Source organism: Molothrus aeneus, chromosome 15 (assembly GCF_037042795.1).
Source record: "Molothrus aeneus isolate 106 chromosome 15, BPBGC_Maene_1.0, whole genome shotgun sequence".
Lineage (NCBI taxonomy): Eukaryota > Metazoa > Chordata > Aves > Passeriformes > Icteridae > Molothrus > Molothrus aeneus.
Genome location: NC_089660.1, coordinates 2,137,165 through 2,157,462, shown reverse-complemented (window position 1 = coordinate 2,157,462; position 20,298 = coordinate 2,137,165). Strand labels below are relative to the sequence as shown.

Below are 20,298 nucleotides of genomic sequence, written 5' to 3'. Positions count from 1 at the left end.
GCCCCATCCAGGTGTCCCTTGGGCACTGGCAGGGATCCAGGGGCAGCCACAGCTGCTCTGGGCACCCTCCCAGGGAACAATCCCTTCCCCAAATGCCACCTAACCCCGCTCCCTGATGGATCAAACCAAGAGCTGAGCCTGGATCGCCTGAGCCAGCCTCGAGTGCTGCAGGCTGGGCTGATGGGCAGAGAGGTGCCAGGGCCACCCTGGTGCCCACAAACAGCCCCAGTGCTGCGGCTGCAGGCAGCTGCACAGCCCAGCAATCAGCCCTGCAGTACCCCCTGTCCAAGGCACATTTCCAGCCCGCAGCATGCACAGCACCGATAGCAGTGCGGCGCATCAGATAACCCAAAATTCGCCTTTTCCAGCGCGCCTGGGAGGGGAGAGGAGAAGCAGGGCACAAAAGAGGCGCTGCTGAGTGGGGGGTGGAGCTGTGTGCAGGCGATTTGCAGGGATGCAGTGAATAAACCCCCTGTCCCCACCCTGCCTTATCCGAGCCACTGTCCCCATGGGCAGCGCTGGGCAGGGCAGATAGCGCTGCACAGGAGCACCAAAACAATCCCCAGGAGAAAGGCAGGGAGGTATGGCCACAAAACAATCCCCAGGAGAAAGGCAGGGGGCTCTGGCACCAAAACAATCCCCAGGAGAAAGGCAGGGAGGTATGGCCACAAAACAATCCCCAGGAGAAAGGCAGAGGGGCTCTGGCACCAAAACAATCCCCAGGAGAAAGGCAGGGAGGTATGGCCACAAAACAATCCCCAGGAGAAAGGCAGAGGGGCTCTGGCACCAAAACAATCCCCAGGAGAAAGGCAGGGAGGTATGGCACCAAAACAACCCCCAGGAGAAAGGCAGGGGGCTCTGGCACCAAAACAATCCCCAGGAGAAAGGCAGGGAGGTATGGCACCAAAACAATCCCCAGGAGAAAGGCAGGGAGGTATGGCACCAAAACAATCCCCAGGAGAAAGGCAGGGAGGTATGGCACCAAAACAATCCCCAGGAGAAAGGCAGGGAGGTATGGCACCAAAACAATCCCCAGGAGAAAGGCAGGGGGGCTCTGGCACCAAAACAATCCCCAGGAGAAAGGCAGGGGGGCTCTGGCACCAAAACAACCCCCAGGAGAAAGGCAGGGGGCTCTGGCACCAAAACAACCCCCAGGAGAAAGGCAGGGGGGCTCTGGCACCAAAACAACCCCCAGGAGACAGGCAGGGGGCTCTGGCAGTGCCCCAGCAGCCAGAGGAGCCCCTGCCAGCCAGGAGCTCTCCTTGCCCACACCAACATCCCTTCCTGGGGGCACTAACAGGGCAGGGAATGCTCAGTTTGCAGGGCTCAGAGGAGATGCAGGGGCTCCTGCACTGCTGGTTTCACCCTGGGCATCTTCCCTGAGAGCCCAGGGGCTGCCAGTGCCACCTGTCCCTCCAAACAGTGCCAGCTCTGAAGTGGCAGCACAGATCCTCTGGGTTTATGGGTGCTATCTTAGGTGTTTTTCCAGGAGAATAACTCTGCTTTTTTCTTTTTTCTTGTCTTTTCTGAAGTGGCAGCACAGATCCTCTGGGTTTATAAGCAGTATTTTAGGTGTCTTTCCAGGAAAGTAACTCTGCTTTTCTTCTAAGGCAGCTTGGGAAAGGAAGGGTCAGAGTGAGGAAGTTTTACAGACCCCAACCCCGGGTGGGCTGGAGCCTTCCCAGGCTGGCGCCCACTGACCACAGCTCCCAACTGCTGGGTTTGGGATCATCCATTTAAGGGACTTTGGATGAGGTGGTGACAGCTGGGTCACCTGTGGCTGCCACCCTGTCCTCAGAGCACCTCTGGCCTTGCCAAGGCCACAGCATTCACAGAATAAGAGCTAGAAAGGAACATTTCCTCCCCACCCCCTCCTACTTTTCAGCTTCACTGCCCTCTGTTCAACTGGTTCCTCACGCAGGCAGATCCTCTTGTGCTGCAAAAAGACTTTCTATAAAAACAGGGAAATCCCAGGCCCAGTTTCTGCTGGCCGCAGGTTTTTTAGGTCTGCCATGTAAGATCCAGACTCCACTATAAATCTCATTCTTTTTAATTAATCTGCATTTAAATGAAGCCTGTCCTACTTTTGGAAACACTGTGAGAAGCCAGTTCAGCTTTGTCTGAGCTCCAGACAGGATTCACAGGGCAGGAATACCCCAAACCCCCGAGCCCTCCTCCCTCCCAACCTCATAAAACCAAATCCTCCTAAAGCCAGCCCGTGTTTCCATCTCTCCACACCTCAGTTTCTGCCAGGTCTGAGTGCCCGGAGAACAAAGCCCTGCTCAGACCTTTCCAAGGGGACACAACAGATGGCACACGGGGCAGGATGCAGGCTCAGGATTCCGTCCCCTCCCCACGCTTCCGGGCGTGGAAAAGGAGGGGAAAATGGGCAGGAATTCACTCCAACATCCTGAGAACCTCAGGGCCCTGCAGAGGCTCAGCCTTGCTCCAGGCACTGCCTTTAGGGAGAAAATGAAACTGATTTTAGGGTCAAGAGAATGATTCAAGCTGTTCACTGAATTTTGGGTGCCTCCGCTCTCCCGGAGCACAGCGGGGTTATTCAGCTGCTGGGTTTTTGCTGGGTTATTCTGCAATTTTTGCTGGGTTTTTCTGCAATTTTTGCTGGGTTATTCAGCTGATTTTTTGGCAGCTGAGCAGCACAAGAGGGCAAACCCCTTCTTTCACATCCCACCTTACACTCATCCCCACCCCAGATATAAAAAAGCAAAAGGAGATGATGAAAAAAAATCTTTAGGTGAAGGGAAAATGTGTCTCTGGTTATTAATGCTAAAACAAATATTAATAAGGATTGTTAATCATTATAAAATAAGGATTTATGAACCTAAAATAAGGTTTATAGCACAGCACCCCCAAATAATTTGGGGTTCTTAAATGAACAAAGAAACTCTTGGATGAGAATTCAAAATCCAGCCATGACCTTTTGCCAGATGGAATGGAGAACAGGTGGAGAAGAGATCAAAGCAATGGAGAAGTGAAATGTTGCTGAATACAATAAAGTAACCCTTTGATTTCTGGCACGATGTTAAACCTCACCCTGCCTTACAGGGTTAAAACTCCACGAAGGCAAAAATTCGCCTGAATATTCCAGAAGGTTTACAACTTCTGGTTGTAAACACACGGTGTCCACTGGGATATTTTCATTCTCATTTGTGTCAGAATGGGGATGAAAGGAGCTGGAGGTGAGCTGTTATTGCCTGACAGGCTGACATTCTTTACCCACAGTAAGAAAGTTACTCTGACAATGCTTTTCTTGTGAGGCTGGGGTTAATAACTGAGGCATTCAGATACAACAACAGACAAAAAAACCAAACCAGCCACCTCTGAAGTAGCTTTATTCTCTAAGTCACCTACTTTGGGTACATTATACATGTTTAAAATAGAAAGCATTTAAATAATTATTTAAGTTTCCCTTTCTCTCAGAGGCCACTGAAGTTATTTTACACTGTTTACCTGCTTCCTGTCACTGTTTGAGAAACTTGAGCAAATAAAAGCACAGAATCATGCAGGAGTGAGTGTTGCTACACACAAATGTGTCTCCAATGCACCTCACAGAGCAGAATGGCAACAGAATTTCTACTGATGCTGCTTTCAGAAGAATAAATGGAGAAGGGATTTAAATATAATTTTTAGGAATTGTGGTTTTTTAGAAGATAGGACCCTTCACTAAAAAGTTTCACTCAATGGGTATTTAGCACTCAGTTTTTTGGAGTTTCTGTCAAACACCACGATGGAGATGAGAAATAAACACCAAACCCCGGTGCCCTGACCCGCGGTCACCTGCCTCCCTTCCTGCCCTGTTTATTTATCATTTTTTCAGAGGCAAAACCTTCTCAGGCGATCGAACGAGGCCACCAAGCCCCAGCTGCCCGAGAGGCCATTCCCGCCCCATTGCCAGCGGCTCCTGTCACACAGGTGTGTCCGGGATCCTGCGGGTCCCAGGGCTGCTCCTGCAGCCCGGACTCATCCCCTGCTGGACACGGGGCAGCCCCGAGCGGGGACAGCGGCTGCTCTGGAGAGCAAAGTCCGGGGGATCTTTGGTCCTTTAAACCCCCGTCCCTAAAGCCCGAGGTTAAACATTCACAGCACGGAGCCAGCTCCTCTTGGCCCTCCCAAGTTTTTCCTGCCGGCAGCAACGGCGGGGATACAAATCCCCTGTCAGCCCCGGGGACTCGGGACACTTGGAGGCAGCCCTGGAAGCGCCGACTTCCAAGAAACCTCGCTCCATTCATTGCACCGGCGGCGGGCTGGGCAAAGGGAGCGCCGGGGTCTGCGCGCACAAGCATCGCTCTGAAAACGGGGCGATTCGGGGCGACAAAAAAAAAACACCAAAAAACCAAACCAAACCAACAACAACAAAACAAAACAAAAAACCCCAAAAACAAGCAAACGAGAAAAAAAACCCCAAAAACAATAACAAAAAAATCCAACAAAAAAACCCCACAAAAAGGAAAAAAAAAAGTAAAAAAAGGCAAGAAATAAAAAAGCAGGAAGCTTTTCTGGCTCCGTTCCCCTCCCCGGAGCGCTGCGATCCCAGCGCGGCTCAGCCGAGCCCGTCCGGCCCATCCCGGCTAACGGGATGCGGAGCCGGTCCCGCTGTGCCGGAGCCGCTCCGAGCCCGGGCGGCGGCGCCGCGGCTGCTCCCGGGGCCCTCGGAGCACCCACCTTGTAAACTTTGCCGAAGGCTCCATCTCCCAGCTCGCCCACCACCTCCCACACCTCGCCGGGGTCCAGGTCGCGGCGGACGTGCTCGTATTCCTTGGAGCGGCGCTTCTCGAAGGCGGAGAGGCGCAGGATGCGGCGGAAATTGGCGAAAGCCATCCCGGAGTGCGGCCCCGGCAGCTGCGGAGCCGCCGCCCCGGCAGGACGGAGCCGCTCGCTGCGCGCCCGGGGAGCGGCGAGGCGGGACCGGCACCGGGGCCGCCTCCAGCCGCGCACATGGAGCCGGAGCCGCTCCACCTGCTGGGCCGGGCTGGGCTGCCCGGGACGGAGCCATTGGCCGCCCCAGCCCTCCGCCCGCCCGGCCGGCACCGCCCCGCACGGCCCGGCTCGGCCCGGGTATGGCACGGTACAGACAGGGCACGGTTCGGGCACGGCACCGCCCCGCACGGCCCGGCTCGGCCGGGTATGGCACGGTACAGACAGCGCACGGTTCGGGCACGGCACCGCCCCGCACGGCCTGGCTCGGTTCGGGTATGGCACGGCACAGACAGGGCACGGTTCGGGCATTCGGGCACGGCACCGCACGTCCCGGCTCGGTCTGGGTATGGCACAGACAGGGCACGGCCCGGGTATGGCACAGACAGGCACGATCCGGGCACGGCACAGACAGGGCACGGCCCGCCCAGACTGTCACGGCTCATCCCGGGCACGGTTCAGCCTGGGCGCGGCTCTGCCCTGGCCCGGCACTGCCCAGCCGGGTCAAGGTCCGCTCTGACCGGCACGGTTCAGCCCGGGTAGGCTCTGCCCAGTCGTCTTGGCACGGTTCAGCCCGGGTACGGCCCGGCCCCGTTCTGCCCGTCCCGGTGCATCGGGCCATGGCCCAGCCCGGCTCGGTTCGGCCCCTCCGCGGAGGAGCCAGGGGATCACAATCCCGAGCCGAGGGAAGCAAACCTGGGCCGGGAAGGAGCGATGACCCCGGGGCTGTGCCCGACCCCGCCCGGGAAACCCGAATCCCGCCGTGCCCTGGCAGCAGAGCCGCGATCCTGCTCCCCCTGCCCCGGGAAAACAGCCGGACCCAGGCGATTCCAGCCTCCGGGAACTGCGGGGACCCCGCACCGCGGCTGCTTCGGGGATGGGACCAGGCGGTGTCCGCTGGGACACCGCATCCTCCCCACGGAGGCGGCACAAACCCTCTGGAGAGCCGGCTGGAATCCCGAATGGAATGGGGACACAAACCGGCTGGAAGCCCGTTGGAATGGGGACATAAACCGGCTGGAATCCCGTTGGAATGGGGACATCTCGCTCTGGAGAGCCGGCTGGAATCCCGAATGGAATAGGGACATAAACCGGCTGGAAGCCCGTTGGAATGGGGACATAAACCGGCTGGAATCCCGAATGGAATGGGGACATAAACCGGCTGGAATCCCGTTGGAATGGGGACATCTCGCTCTGGAGAGCCGGCTGGAATCCCGAATGGAATAGGGACACAAACGGGCTGGAATCCCGTTGGAATGGGGACACAAACCGGCTGGAATCCCGTTGGAATGGGGACACAAACCGGCTGGAATCCCGTTGGAATGGGGACACAAACCGGCTGGAATCCCGTTGGAATGGGGACACAAACGGGCTGGAATCCCGAATGGAATGGGGACATAAACCGGCTGGAATCCCGTTGGAATGGGGACACAAACCGGCTGGAATCCCGTTGGAATGGGGACACAAACCGGCTGGAATCCCGTTGGAATGGGGACATCTAGGGGCCCCCCCCGGCGGTGCAGCCGGAGCCATCGCGCTGCCCCGCACGGACCCGAACCGCGCGGGTTTTGCCCCAAATCCGGGTCCCAGCGCGCAGCGCGGGGCACAGGGACAGGGGGGGTTCCACGCTCCATCCTGAAGGATAATTCCAGCAAAACTCAGCGCGGGCTCCCTCGTTCAGAACATGTGGTTTTAGCGATGAGTTCCCCGACACATCATTCCCTAAAACCTTGGGCTCATTGTCATCTTTCCCTGTCCTTGCTGTTAAAAAAAAAAAAAAAACAAAACCCAAAAACCTGGCAGAGCATTTCCAGCTCCCAGATGCTCATTGAAAGGATCACCTTCAAGAAAAGTCCAAGCTATCCCACAGCTTCCATCCACAATCACACCTGGGGCTTTTTTGGGGCTCCCTGGCCCTGGCAGGCTCAGGTGTTTGTGCCTCTCTGCCCTTCAAGAAAAAATGCTCCTAAAAAAATGAGATTGGCATTAAAACCCTCAAATGCTCTGCGTGATGTTTTGGGAAGGGACACACAGAACTCTGCATCACCTGGGATTTAAAACCAGGCATCAGTGACACTACAAACATCGCACTTCAGGTGTTCCGACAACAGCAGCGCTCTGTAATATTAATTAGCCAGCAGCTTGGTTAATTGAGGGCTTGGCAATTCCCCAGAAAGCTTTCGGGCACAGCTCTGAGAGGTGACAGTGGCCTGGGTGCTCCCGAGGGCTGTGTGGCTCAGGGGAGCTGGCAGAGCCGCCCAGACCCCCTCCAGCTCTGCCTGAGGATCCTCCTTGTCCCCTCCCCTGTGTGAGACACGCAGAGCTCCAGCCCCGACTGCGTTGATGCCATCCCTGTCCCCTGGGTCCCTGCAGGGTGGGAAGCCCCCAGGCCAGGCTGTCCAAACACCATAACCAGGTCCTGGCCTGGGGAGCACAAAATCCACATAAAAATCCACAAAAAACCCCAGCCGGCACTGCAGGAATCCTTCCAGCTGTGCCAGATGCCACGGAGCAAGAGGGCATTTCTGGGCTCATTCCTGAGTGCTGCACATGTAATCCTTTCCCAAACCCAGCCATGCTCCACCTTGAGAAGCGTTTTTTTGGTTTCTTGCCCAAAGTCCTCCACATGAGGCTTTTTGCAACCCCTCACCCACTGGTTCAGCGCTTCCCCACCTCATGCTGCAGTTCTCCAATATATCTGAAGATATTTCCAAGGTGGTTTTGGTGTTCCAGCCCAAATGATCCCTCTTCCCACAGGTTTCTCCCACTGGCAGAGATTTAAGGGTGGCAGAATCAGCCCAAGCTGCAGATATTTTTATTTTTTTTATAGCATGGGCAGTTTTTGTCCTCTGTGTTCACACTTGGGGGAGTTTGACTGAAATTCTGGAGCTGGTTGGGTTCTTCCTCTGTGCTGCCCTGGAGGAGATTAAAGAGGGCTGAGAAGAATTGTTAAAAGTGACATCTTCAAAAGAAAAATGTGGGGTTTTTCAAGTGTTTCTGATTGGTTGGAAAAGTATTTTTTTTTCCTCCAGTGGTGGGGTGGGAGAAGAAGACAGGAAGAGAGGACAGGCAGACAGCAATGAGCACCTGCACGTTTTCTCTGGGCAGGAATCACACTCATAAATCATCTCATTAATACTGTCCATGAATTCTGAGCAGCATCTCGTGTCTGTTCCAGGGTGTTAATTGCCTGTGCAGCCTGGCTGGGAGCAGTGGGCATTTCAAATGAAATAAATCCTGCTAATTATTGCTCTCAGCTTCGTGCAGGAGATGCCTGAGAGCTCCCTGCTCTGCTCAGGGGAGCTTTTATTGCATTCTCCAGGATGGGACCAACCTGAGTAAGGATCAGATCCTCCTGGGCTGGAATGCTGTGGGGAGGGAGGGAGGGGGGTGGTAAAGCCAGGATTACCCCTAAAGCTCAGCTTTGGTGTTGGGCATGAGCTGCAGCTCTGCTCTGGAGCCCGAGCCTGGCCCAGGCTCAACATTTGGGGCGTCCCCTGTGGGATTTGGGGAGGAGGGGGAAAAGCCAACCATGGAACGGGAGGGATGGGAAAGGAACTGTGAGAGTTCCAGGGTGAGCAGAGGAAAGGCTGGCACAGCTGGGGTTGTTCACTGGACAGGAGGAGCTTTGGGGTGACACAGCTGTGACCTTCCTGGGGGAGCTGCAGCAAAGATGGAGAGAGGATTTACAAGGGATGGAGGGACAGGATACTGGGAATGGCTTCCCACGGCCAGAAAGGAGATTTAGAGGGGATATTGAGAAGAAATTCTCCCCTGTGAGGGCGGGGAGGCCCTGGAAGCTGTGGCTGCCCCTGGATCCCTGGCAGTGCCCAAGGCCAGGCGGGAGCAGCCTGGGACAGTGCACGGTGTCCCTGCCATGGCAGGAGATGGAGGGAGATGAGCTTTGAGATGAGCTTTGAGGTCCTTTCCAGCCCAAAGCACCCCACGAGTCCCTGGCAGCAGCTTTGGAGCCTGGCTGGTGTCAGTGGCTCTCCCAGCACATCCCAAAGCCAGCAGCAGCAGCAGCAGCTGAGGCTCCATGGCAGGAAGCAGCAGGATTCTGGCATTTCCTGAGGCTGGGGGAAGCAGGAGGTCCCATTTGTTGTCTGGATGTGAGCAGTGCTCGGTGTTCCACGTGCTCCTCCCAGGCAGGAAATCAGGGTTATGGTCTGTCCTGAGCAGAGCATCTCCACCTGCTGCAGGGCACGAGGAACTGGGGAGATCACCTCACCTGCTCCTCCTTTCTGCTGCCAGGTCCCTGGGTCGCTGCTTTTAATAAAAATACAATTAAAAATAAGATAATCATCCTCTTTGCCCAGCAGAGTGCAGTTATTTGCCGGAGGTGGTTGAAGCTCAGCCCTGCAGGGTTTGCAGCCCCCGCCCTGGCAGGGACCAAACCCCTCCCCATGCTCTGGGCAGTTCTGAGCCCTCCCAGCATTTCCTGAAACGAGGAAACGCAAAAATCACAAATCCCCGTCGGTGCTGCCTGGTTCAAAGGCTCCTCCCAGCACTGCCCAATCCAGATGTTGTGCATCACCCCAACATCTGCAGCTCATCCCCAGGGGCAGAGCAGCAGCCAGGGAGGGGCTCTGGGAGCTGGGAATGTTTGGGATGAGCCCCAGGCAATCAGCTGGAACTGATTCCTCCTGAGTCAGCCAGGAAACTCTTGTGGAGAGGGGGATGAGAGGATTTGGGATCTTTGGATTTGGGGTCTTTCTCTGGAATAGCTCCTGCTGGGCAGGGCTACCTTGTGAGGTGGGGTCTGCCTCCTCTACAAAATTAACAGCTGAGCTGCAGGGAATCTGAAATGTTTGCAGTCACCTGCCTGGACAAAAAGCAGCAAAAAACCCCCCCCCAAAACAATCACAAAAAAAAACCCCACCAAAAAACCCAATAAAAACAAAACAAAACAAAAAAACCCAAAAAAAACCCCAAACAACAAAAAAAACAACCCAAAACTGAAAGCCAAACAAAAACTGAAACAAACAAAAAATCACCATAACAAAAAACAACAACAAAACATTCCCCAAAACCAGCAAAAACAACAACAACAAAACCCCCAAAGAAACAACAACAAAAAACAAAACAAAAAACCACCCCAAAAAAAGAAAAAACCCGCAAAAAAACCAAAACCCAACCAAAAAAAAAACCACCCAAAATACCCAAAAATGAGGGATCCTGGAGAGCCTCCCAGAATCCTTGACCCAGGAACCACACAGCCTCACCTGCCTGACCCCGTGGCCTCAGCAGCAATTTATAAAGTGAATAAACAGCATTATAAAGTGAATAAACAGCATTATAAAGTGAATAAATGGCAATTACAAAGTGGATAAATCCCCGGGATGCTGCCCTGCAGCTCGCTGGTTTCCCTGGGCTGTGTGAGGAGCAGGGGCTGCTGCCCAGGGCTGATGTTGGTGCCACCTCTGTCCCCTGCTGCTCCCACTGGTGGCACTGGGGCAAACTGGGCCCTCCCCAAGGCCGGGTCACCCCCAGGGGCAGCTCCTGCTCCACAGCCCCCAAATCCCTGCAGGAGGCTGAGGAAACGCCTCATTAACAAACCCACCTAATTAAAGCCACGTGGAGAGGAGGCAAGAGAGGCAGTTTTGTATTTTTTACTGAATATTGGCTGCTCACTCCATGGATTTATTCCCCATCACCTCTCACGCAGCTCAGGACACCACAGAACCCCCTCCAAATGCTGGAGTTTCCCTGAAGAAATGGCTGCAGCATGAGGGAATAATTAAATTTGAAAATTCCAACCTCCAAGGGCCTCCCCATCCCCACAACTGCTCTGAGTCTGGGCTTGGAGCAGCCTGGAAGAGAGGAAAATGTCCCTGCCTGTGGAAAAAGTCAGGAGCCAGAGGCTCTGTAAGGTCCCCTCCAACCCAAAACATCCTGTGATTTTATAGAATGGCTGCATGATTTATAATTTTCTTTCCAGGAAGGGAATATGGGTAAATTAAATTAATTTTTCTTTAATTTAAATTTTATGGGTAAATTAAATTAAATTTTCTTTAATTTATCCACATTCCCTTTTTTAAGGGAATGTGGATAAATTAAAGAAAATTATACCTTTTCTTTACAAGAAAATTGTAAAGGTGCAAAGCCTTTGCACCTTGTATTTTATGAATATCTATTAGAAAAAGCAATATTGATAAATTAAAGACACTATATGTAAAAACTCCCATATAAAAGGGATAAAAATTATGTATTTTTAGAAAAAGCAATATTGATAAATTAAAGACACTATATGTAAAACTCCCATATAAAAGGGATAAAAATTATGTATTTTTAGAAAAAGCAATATGGATAAATTAAAGACACTATATGTACAAACTCCCGTATAAAAGGGATAAAAATTATGTATTTTTACATCTGTAAAGGGAAAATTTCCAGGAAAATCAGACCCTTGTTTGTTTGTAACTCAGACCCCAAATTCTACAGTGAAATTACCTTTATTTCTTGAATTTTATTTAAAAAATGGAAATATTTGGCTTTGGCCTACAAAGAATGATTCCTACTCCTCTGATACCTCTGGTAGTTAATCAAGACTACAAAAGTGCTGACCTGAATTAAGACAAAGTGCCAGGGAATGTAATTACAGGACAATTACCCAGATCCATTATTTTTGTTCAGCAAGGAGCTGGTCCCCAGAGCCAGGCACATCTCCAGGCTCTGCATTCTCCACGGATTTCACACCTTGTCTGCGAGGTAAAACATTGTCACACGCCCAAATTCACATTAAAACCTGTCCCTCAGGGGTACCAGAGGTAATGGAGAAATTGGAGAATTGCAGCTCCCAGCCAAAAGCCCCACTGAAGGAATTTCAGGAGGAAAAAGAACAGAGGCATGGCATGGCCAGGATTATTCTTATTTTTTTTCAATGCAAGGGGAAAAGGCTTAAATTTTTGTTTTGTTTTGTTATAAATACAGGAAATTTACACAGTGCTTCCATTGGAAATCCAGGGTGGCTTGCTCTCAGCAGTAAAAGATCTTGCCTAGGATAAGAAATAATTTATCAGCCTGGAGAGAACCTGTGAGGTGTGAATAAAGCACCAGATCAAAGCCCATAAAGCACTTTGGGAGTTACCTGGTGTCCAAGGCAGGATAAAATTGGAATTCTGGAATTCTTCCCTGAGCAGTGAGGGGGAAAATATTCAAAAACCTGTTTGACACCAATATTTGATTCTAAAAGTGTTCCTGGAAGTTAGAGGGGAAAGGAAGAGCCCCATCCCTGGAATCCTGGTGTGTCCTGGGGCAATCCCAAAGCAGCAGCAGATCCAGGGAACAGGAACCCCAATCCCTGTCAGGGACACATTTTATGAAAAATCCTTTGGTTAGGATCTTTTCTCCTGAGAATCTGAAAGGGCTCAGAAATTAAATGTAAACAATAATTACCTGCTGCTGTGGAATGCAACAGGTGCATCTGTGATTGGGCTCATGTGGTTGTTTCTAATTAATGGCCAATCACAGCCCAGCTGGCTCAGACTCTGGTCAGTCACAAGATTTTATTATCATTCCATTTCTATTCCTTGCTACCCTTCTGATGAAATCCTTTCTTCTATTCTTTTAGTATATCATTTACTTTTAATATAATATTTATCCTAAAATAATAAATCAGCCTCCTGAAACATGGAGTCAAGATTCTCATCTCTCCCCTCGTCCTGGTGAGCACCACCCCAAATGCCACACACAGACACGCAGCAGGGCTCTTACCATAAAAATGAAGGTATTTATTCAAGAAGTACAAATTTGATGGTACCAGCCATCTTTGAAAGCCATTCCCATGAGGCAGAGAGGACACAGAGCCCAGTCCCTTGCTCGGAGCACACGGGAGCCAAGTGTCACCAAGTGCCACCGGCGCAGTCCTGGCCGGCGTTGCTCAAATCCACCTCTTTTGAAACATTCCCTGGACTTGAGAGGCACAAATAGGGGGTTTTAAGCCAAGACCAGTTTGTTGTTTTCATAAAGCCACCAGCTGCAATTCCTTTTGTTTCCCATTGCCTTGAGTTGTCTCCAGCCTTTGGAGCAGATTCCGATTTCCTGACGGAAAAAAAAAAAAAAAGGGACCTGGGGGTGAGGAGGTGCAGGATTTTCTGGAGCTCGGGATGAACGAGAGGTTTTAAGGCAGGAGTCAGGATCTGAAGTTGTCTCTTTGCCCCATGGCTCTGGCTGAGTGGTCTTCATGTGGAAAATGTACAAATCCACAGTTCCCCTGGACCGACCCCCTGCTCCGAGGGTCGGGACAAATTTTCCATGGAAAATCCAGCAGACACGTTGGGTAAAAGTCTCAAAGTCCACTTTAAGGAGCCTTTTGGTTAAAATATTTCATTTCCCAGCTGCCTGCCTGCTGTAGGCTCAGCGAAGTGGCCCCCCTTGGGAAGGAGAGCTCCGAGTCCATCCCCACAGGTGGAATTTGGGAGAGGAGAGGCACCCACAGCAATCCCAAACAACTCCTGGGAAGGGAAATCTTGGAGCAGATTTGTGCATCCAAACCACCACGAGTGCAGGACATTCATCATCGGGGGAGGAAACGCAAATGTGGATGCTGGGAATTCCAACCCCGAGGCTTCCCAGGGGATCTGCAAGGCAGCCACACACCCAGGGCTTTGGAGCAGGGTTTGCTGCTTTCCAGCGTGGACAAAGCTCATCCCCACAGCCAAGGCAGGGTTTTTTTTAAAAACACCTTTCTCAAGCACCTCTAATCCCACTCCAGAAAAGTCCAAGCTGTCCCAGAGCTTCCAGCCACAATCCAGGAGGGATTTGATTACAGGGAAGGGCAAAGGCAAAAAAAAAAAAAAATCAAAAAATTAAAGAAAAAGTCCCTTTTTCTAACAGAGACTACTTTCATTTCAAAGTAACAGGATCTGAGCAGCACAGGGAAAAAGCCAAAAAAAAAAAGAAAAATTCCTTTTTTTTTTAGAATGTAAACATTCTCTGCATAAGGTGCAGGGTCTCAGATGTCTGTACAGGAACATGGAAAAGTTTGGAAAAGAGAGCTCCGGAGCCAGAAATGCCCCTTCCATTTCTGAAGCATCACAGACATGGAGAAACGTTCAGCATTCACTTTGTCAACACCTACACAGCAAAAATGCTTCCAGAACTCCATGGCTAAAAGCATCCCACCATTGTAACAAAGAGTAGTTTTGTAGTTTTAATACTTTCCAAAAAAAAAAAAAAAAGATTTTACATTATTTACTAGCAATGGATATATATGCAGAAGCACATCACACTACAGCAATATTTTATCAAGTTATCATTGACCTTCACCAAACATTATGCACAGTTGCTCCAAAGATTCCCTCTTTCCTTCCCAAACTTTCTGTGGAAGGCAAAGAAAAGCTGGGGTTGGTTTGGTTGCTCCTGGGCTGAGGTTTTTTTGGTGTTGTTACACCCCAAATCTAAGGTGTCTGTTAAAAACCCAACTCATCACACCATCAATTCATTTTCCAAACTACTCCCCAGCTCCAGAGAAGCAAAGGCTTTCAGAAAATGGATCCCGAGCTGTGTTCTGTGTGGGGGACCCCAAAAACACATCTGGGGGGCTCTGAAGGAGCAGCTGTCACTGGGGTGGGGAAGAAGACCCTGAGCATCCTTCTGCAGTGCCCCAAGTGGACCTGCAGCACACCTGGGGCTTTTCTGGGGCTCCCTGGCCCTGGCAGGCTCAGGGCTTTGTGCCTCTCTGCCCTTCAAGCTCGTCAGGAGTGTGACTTTCACTGGGTTGGTACTCCTGGCTCGGGCAGAAGTGACAAGAAAGAGTAGAAAAATCTGAGCTGTGTCAAACAGAGCTGTCACTGACAGGGTAAAAAAGCTTCTCCTGGCATCAGTTCCCAGCCAGAGCTGAGCAGGAATGGCACAGAGGGCTGAGAGGGGGAATTTAAAAGTCCCAAACTGATTCCTCCTCGCTTGTGTTGTGTGCGTTAAAATTCTGTCCCAGCATTTACACCCCAGGGCCTGAGGGTGGGGACAGCACCCCAGGGGCCAAAACCCAGCCAGGACACGCTGCCAGCACCCTCCTGCTGCAATCCAGGGGCTCTCCATCCTCCCCTGGGATTCTCCATCCCCTCATGGGGCTCTCCATCCTATCCTGGGGTTCTCCATCCTCCCCTGGGATTCTCCATCCCCTCATGGGGTTCTCCATCCTAACCTGGGGCTCCCCATCCCCTCCTGGGGTTCTCCATCCCCTCCTGGGGCTCTCCATCCTATCCTGGGGTTCTCCATCCTCCCCTGGGATTCTCCATCCCCTCCTGGGATTCTCAATCCTCTCTGGGATTCCCCATCCCCTCCTGGGGTTCCCCATCCCCTCCTGGGGCTCTCCATCCTCCCCTGGGATTCTCCATCCCCTCCTGGGGTTCTCCATCCCCTCCTGGGGCTCTCCATCCTATCCTGGGATTCCCCATCCCCTCCTGGGGCTCTCCATCCCTTCCTGGGGTTCTCCATCCCTTCCTGGGGTTCCCCATCCCCTCCTGGGATTCCCCATCCCTTCCTGGGATTCTCCATCCCTTCCTGGGGCTCTCCATCTCTTCCTGGGGCTCTCCATCCCTTCCTGGGATTCTCCATCCCCTCTTGGGGTTCTCCATCCTCTCCCCAGCAGCCACCAGGCCCCACAGGAGTCTCTGATCAGTGCCACTTCAGCCACACTCAAATAAATTTCCCCCTCTGCCCCAGAACTCACCCCACACTCTCAGCCTTCCTCCCTGCACTGGAATCTGCACCAAAACCCAACTTTTAGGGCAAACTCTATCATCTGAGACACAACTGTTCTCTGTTGTGTCACAATTTCCAGTTCTATACGTGGCCCTGTCAGCCATGTGCCTTTACAGCTTGTTGCTGATATTTTTAACAGATATTTTGAGATTTTAAAGCTCTTTCCTAATAGAAATCCTGTAAAATTGTGTTTCTGCAGGGTGTGTGCTCAGTAGTGCTGCCACTTTATACAGAGAGGGTCAAACTCTTCACTGTCACCTCTAAAAGCATTTCACCATTCAATTATTTCAGGTTTTGATATGTGATTAAGGAGGGGGAGGCTGTTAAAGAGAATTTTCATGAACAAAATCTCTGTTCTACTCAGAACCCACTCACAACAGGGCCTTCAGAGCATCACCTTTCCTCCCTGCCATAAAAGCAATTAATATAAACTGTGATCATGTGGAACAGTTCCACAAAACTGAGCCTTTTCCAGCTCCCAGGGGGCAAAGAAGGAGCAATCCCAGCCCCAACATCTCTAAACCAGCACCTGGTGACAAATTGCCTGAATGAAAATAGAAAAAAATCATAATAAAAAAAAGGATCCTACAAAAATAAAATAAAAGTGGTGTTTTAGTGTTCACAGCTCCAGGTTTGCTCCTCCTTAATCCATCAGAATTTTCCCCCTTTTCCAGGAGGGACTGCAGGGAAATGACACCATAAAGAGCATTTATCCAGACATATAAATTATGCCTTATAAGACAAGTAGTGTCTTCCTGGCATGAGCCCATCCTTTGCCCAGAGAAAACCCAAGAGAGATTTTTGGACTTGTTTATGTAGCAAATATTTCCCCCTCCCCTGGAATGCAAAAGATTTGGCTGCAAAAAACCTCAAGTACATTAAATCAAATCTGCTTTAAAAAAACTCCACAATAGAAAACTTGTTCTAGGTTAGTATTGATCAGCTCACTTTCACCTTTAAAAATAAAGGAAAAAAAAAAAAAAGAAGGAAAAAGAAAAGCAAAGCAAGTCACTTTGGTGATTATGAGAACAGGGAACTCATTTTCCTTCCTACAGCTCTGCCACTGCATTTCAGGCATCCTGGACCAAGTGGGGCCAGTGGAGCTGTCAGGAACCCTCAGGTTTGATACAAAATGAGGACCAAAAAAAGCTGTAGTTGAGTGGGGTGGGGTGGGAAATGCAAAGCAAACATGGCTCTGTTTCCCAGCCATCAATGAAATTCTGCTTCCACTTGCTGGGATGTCCCTGGTGCAAGAACTCCCTTGGAGTTTCTGAGTGCCAGAAATTTGATTTCTATGGAATTACTGAAGGAGTTGAAATTTAAAATTGTCAAGGGAATCCTCCAGCTTCACTTAATTCACAGAGGGAAGACAGAAACCAAGAAAAAAAAAATAATCTGCTATTCCCATATTAAGAGCACATTTGACTTTGGAAGAAGAGATTTCAATGATGGCTTAAACCCCGAGCAAACAGAAAAATGATGATTAAAAGAGCAGGGCCTTGATCTCCAGCAAAGGCAGGGGTGCAGAGCAGCTCCAGTGGAGGAACAAAGTGCAGCCCCCGAGCCCAATGTGGTCTCAGAGGCTACAGGAGGATTCGTCACCTGCTGCAGGGCCCCCGGGACATTCTGCAGGGCCCCAGGTACATTCTGGGGACACAGCCCTGTGCTGCTGAGGCCACCAGGCTGTCCTGGAGGGGCTGGCTCCCAGGGACACCCCAGAGGCTGGCAGCTGAGTGCTGCTGTTCCTCAGCATCTCCGAGGGGAGCTGCACCCCATCCCACCCGGCAGGAACTGCAGCCACACCTGGCGCAGGTGTGGATCACAGAGCAGCACTCACCCAGCACAGCCTCTGGGGTCTGAGGGACAGGAGGAGTTCAGCAGGCACAGACTCAGGTGCCCACGAGGCAGGAGCTGAGGCTGAGCCAGCGCTGGAGCAGTGAATTATTACAGTACAGAGCAGACAGGGCTGTTATTGCCTGGGGCAGCGGCACGGGGCTGCACCGCCACCTTGGAATGTACAAATGCTGGGTCTGAGCATCACCAGGAGCTGCCAGAGAGCACAGCCCAGCCCAGCTGCACTGCCCAGGCCTGGCTGTGCCTCACCAGAGCCCGGGCACACCCGAGGGATCCCTGTGAGCACCGGGCTCCTTCCTGCAGGAACTGTGTGTGCTGCTGATACGAACTGGAAACATCGATTCCGTCTGAAGTTGGGTTTTTAAATAAAAGTGCTCTCTGTTGCTCCAGCCTCATGGATCAGGACACCACTGACAGTTCCAGGACCATGACATATCTGCATGAATGAAGAACAATCTCTTCCCTCCCTCTTCTCCCTTCCCTTCCTTTGCCCTGCCCCGTTGCTGTCGTGTTCAATACGAGATGGGGCAAACCCCAGAGGCCAGGTCACATTTGTACATTTTTGCAGATCTCCATCACAGATGGAATTTTTTTTTTTTTTTTTTTTTGCTGGTCATTCCTTTCAACCCATCCACGAGCAGGACAACCCCAAAAAAGAAGAGAGGGCAGCAAAACCAAACCCCAGAGCAGAGACGCAGCAGAGAAGAACCAAACGAGAGCAGCGCTCAGTTCTCCACCGGGGTGGGATTCGCTAAGGGCTGGCTCACGATGACTTGCACCACGTAATCCTTTGGGATTTTCAGCTCCTCCAGTTTCATTTTGTCTGCCAGGGGTCTCCCAGAGAAGAACCAGCGCTGGCTGCCCGGCTCCACTCCCTCCACAGCGTGCAGCCGCCGCTTCATGTGGTACACGGTGTCCATGCTGCGCACCAGCAGCCGCAGGTCCTTGCCCGTGGACAGGCGCAGGCGCAGCTGGCACTCGTGCCCGGAGTTGGGAGGGGGCTCAGGGATGTCCAGAGTCTCCAGGTCACCCTTCTCCTCGATCATGTTGATGGGTGGGGCCAGGCAGTAGACAGGGAGCTGGTAGCGGTTGCCCAGTTCATCGTAACACTCGGTAAGAGCACCTGGAGGAGAGAAAAGGGGAAAGTGAGGGGGAATCGCTGGCACTGTCACACTGCAGGGGTCACTCTGGGAATCGCTGGCACTGTCACACTGCAGGGGTCACTCTGGGAACTGCTGGCACTGTCACACTGCAGGGGTCACTCTGCCACTCTGGGAATCAGTGGGAATTCCATACTGCAGGGGTCACTCTGGGAATGAGTGGGAATTCCACATTGCACATTTCACACTGCAGGGGTCACTCTGGGAATTGCTGGCACACATTTCACGCTGCAGGGGTCACTCTGTCACTCTAGGAATGAGTGGGAATTCCACACTGCACATTTCACACTGCTGTGGTCACTCTGGGAATTCCTGGCACACATTTCACACTGCAGTGGTCACTCTGGGAATAAGTGGGAATTCCACGCTGCACATTTCACACTGCAGGGGTCACTCTGGGAATCAGTGGGAATTCCATACTGCACATTTCACACTGCAGTGGTCACTCTGGGAATTCCTGGCACAGTTCACACTGCAGGGGTCACTCTGGGAAGTTTGACCCTGCTCTTCGACCACACAAGAGGTGAGGTTGGAATTCAGGCTTTAAAGGACCAGACAAAAATTATCAATGCCCCACTTTGGTTGCATAAAGACAAAAACCATCAATGCCCACCTTGTCTGCATAAAGACAAAAACCATCAATGCCCACCTCCTTGTCTGCATAAAGACAAAAATCATCAATGCCCCACCTTGTTTGCATAAAGACAAAAATCATCAATGCCCCACCTTGTTTGCAACTCGGGGTTGAGATAAAAGCACCTCCCTAAAAGCCAAAAATCCCAGCTAAACCAGGATAAAGTCCCCGGGCAGGCAGGAGGGATGAGGATGTGCTCCCATGTCTCATGTCAGCAGCAGCATGGCCAAGGCTCAGCACACAAAAATGCCCCTTGGAGCAATCCCACCAGGCTGAGCCTGAGCTGTGAAAATGCAGGAGGGCTCTGTGAAGGGAGGATTTTGTAACTTCTCAAACATCCCCAAATTGCTGGAATGGTTCTTGCAGGCCTGGCGTTTTAGTGAGCACTGCCAGGACAAACAAACACGGCCACCCAAGCCTGTGGCTCCATCACCACCACAGAACAACACCCAGCACGGATTTTGGATTTCCACAGCATCTCTGAGCCCACATTCAAACCCTGGAGTGCCAGGAGGGATTTTTATTTCCCTAAACTCCCTTGGGATCACCTGGGTGCTCAGGAATTCTACCACATGCTGAAGTATCAAATACAGGCTGAGTTTTTCCCAGTGTAACTTTATAAAATAAAGATTTTTACTTTCTAAAATAGATTTCAAGTGCTGCCCTAGAAAAGCAGCAGCGCATTTTCAGTGCTGTTTTAACAACTCAAGGCAGAGAAGGCTGAAAGCAGAGCCTGGGACACCGAGGAAGCTGCATCCCAAAAGAAGGAATCCTCTCTCACCGTGGTTAAAGCCCCTCTGCCCTGCTCTGAATTTACCTGCAGAAGCAATTCCCACATTTCTGCCCCTAGAGGGGCACAGTCACTTGCCAAGTTCCCCATCCTTGTGGAGCTGGGAATGCTTGAAGAGGAGCCAAGACCTTGAGCTACAGAATATTAAAAACCTCTTTGACTCTGTTCTGCACACAACAGCCAAGAGCTCCTTGGTAGAAACTAAGGGGGTTTTATTT

At 51.5% G+C, this 20,298-nt stretch overlaps 2 protein-coding genes across 2 annotated transcripts in view; both read right to left on the bottom strand.

Annotated features, from left to right (window-relative positions):
- The window catches only part of STK10 (serine/threonine kinase 10), a 46,180-nt gene extending 41,341 nt beyond the window's left edge, over positions 1–4,839 (bottom strand). Inside the window, exon 1 of the mRNA XM_066560030.1 lies at positions 4,684–4,839. Within this exon, the coding sequence (XP_066416127.1) occupies positions 4,684–4,839 (156 nt within the window). The remainder of the gene's footprint in view (positions 1–4,683) is intronic.
- A 13,265-nt stretch (positions 4,840–18,104) lies between these two features.
- UBTD2 (ubiquitin domain containing 2) overlaps positions 18,105–20,298 on the bottom strand; it is a 44,646-nt gene continuing 42,452 nt past the window's right edge. The window contains exon 3 of the mRNA XM_066560215.1: positions 18,105–18,619. Within this exon, the coding sequence (XP_066416312.1) occupies positions 18,222–18,619 (398 nt within the window). The 3' untranslated portion in view covers positions 18,105–18,221. The remainder of the gene's footprint in view (positions 18,620–20,298) is intronic.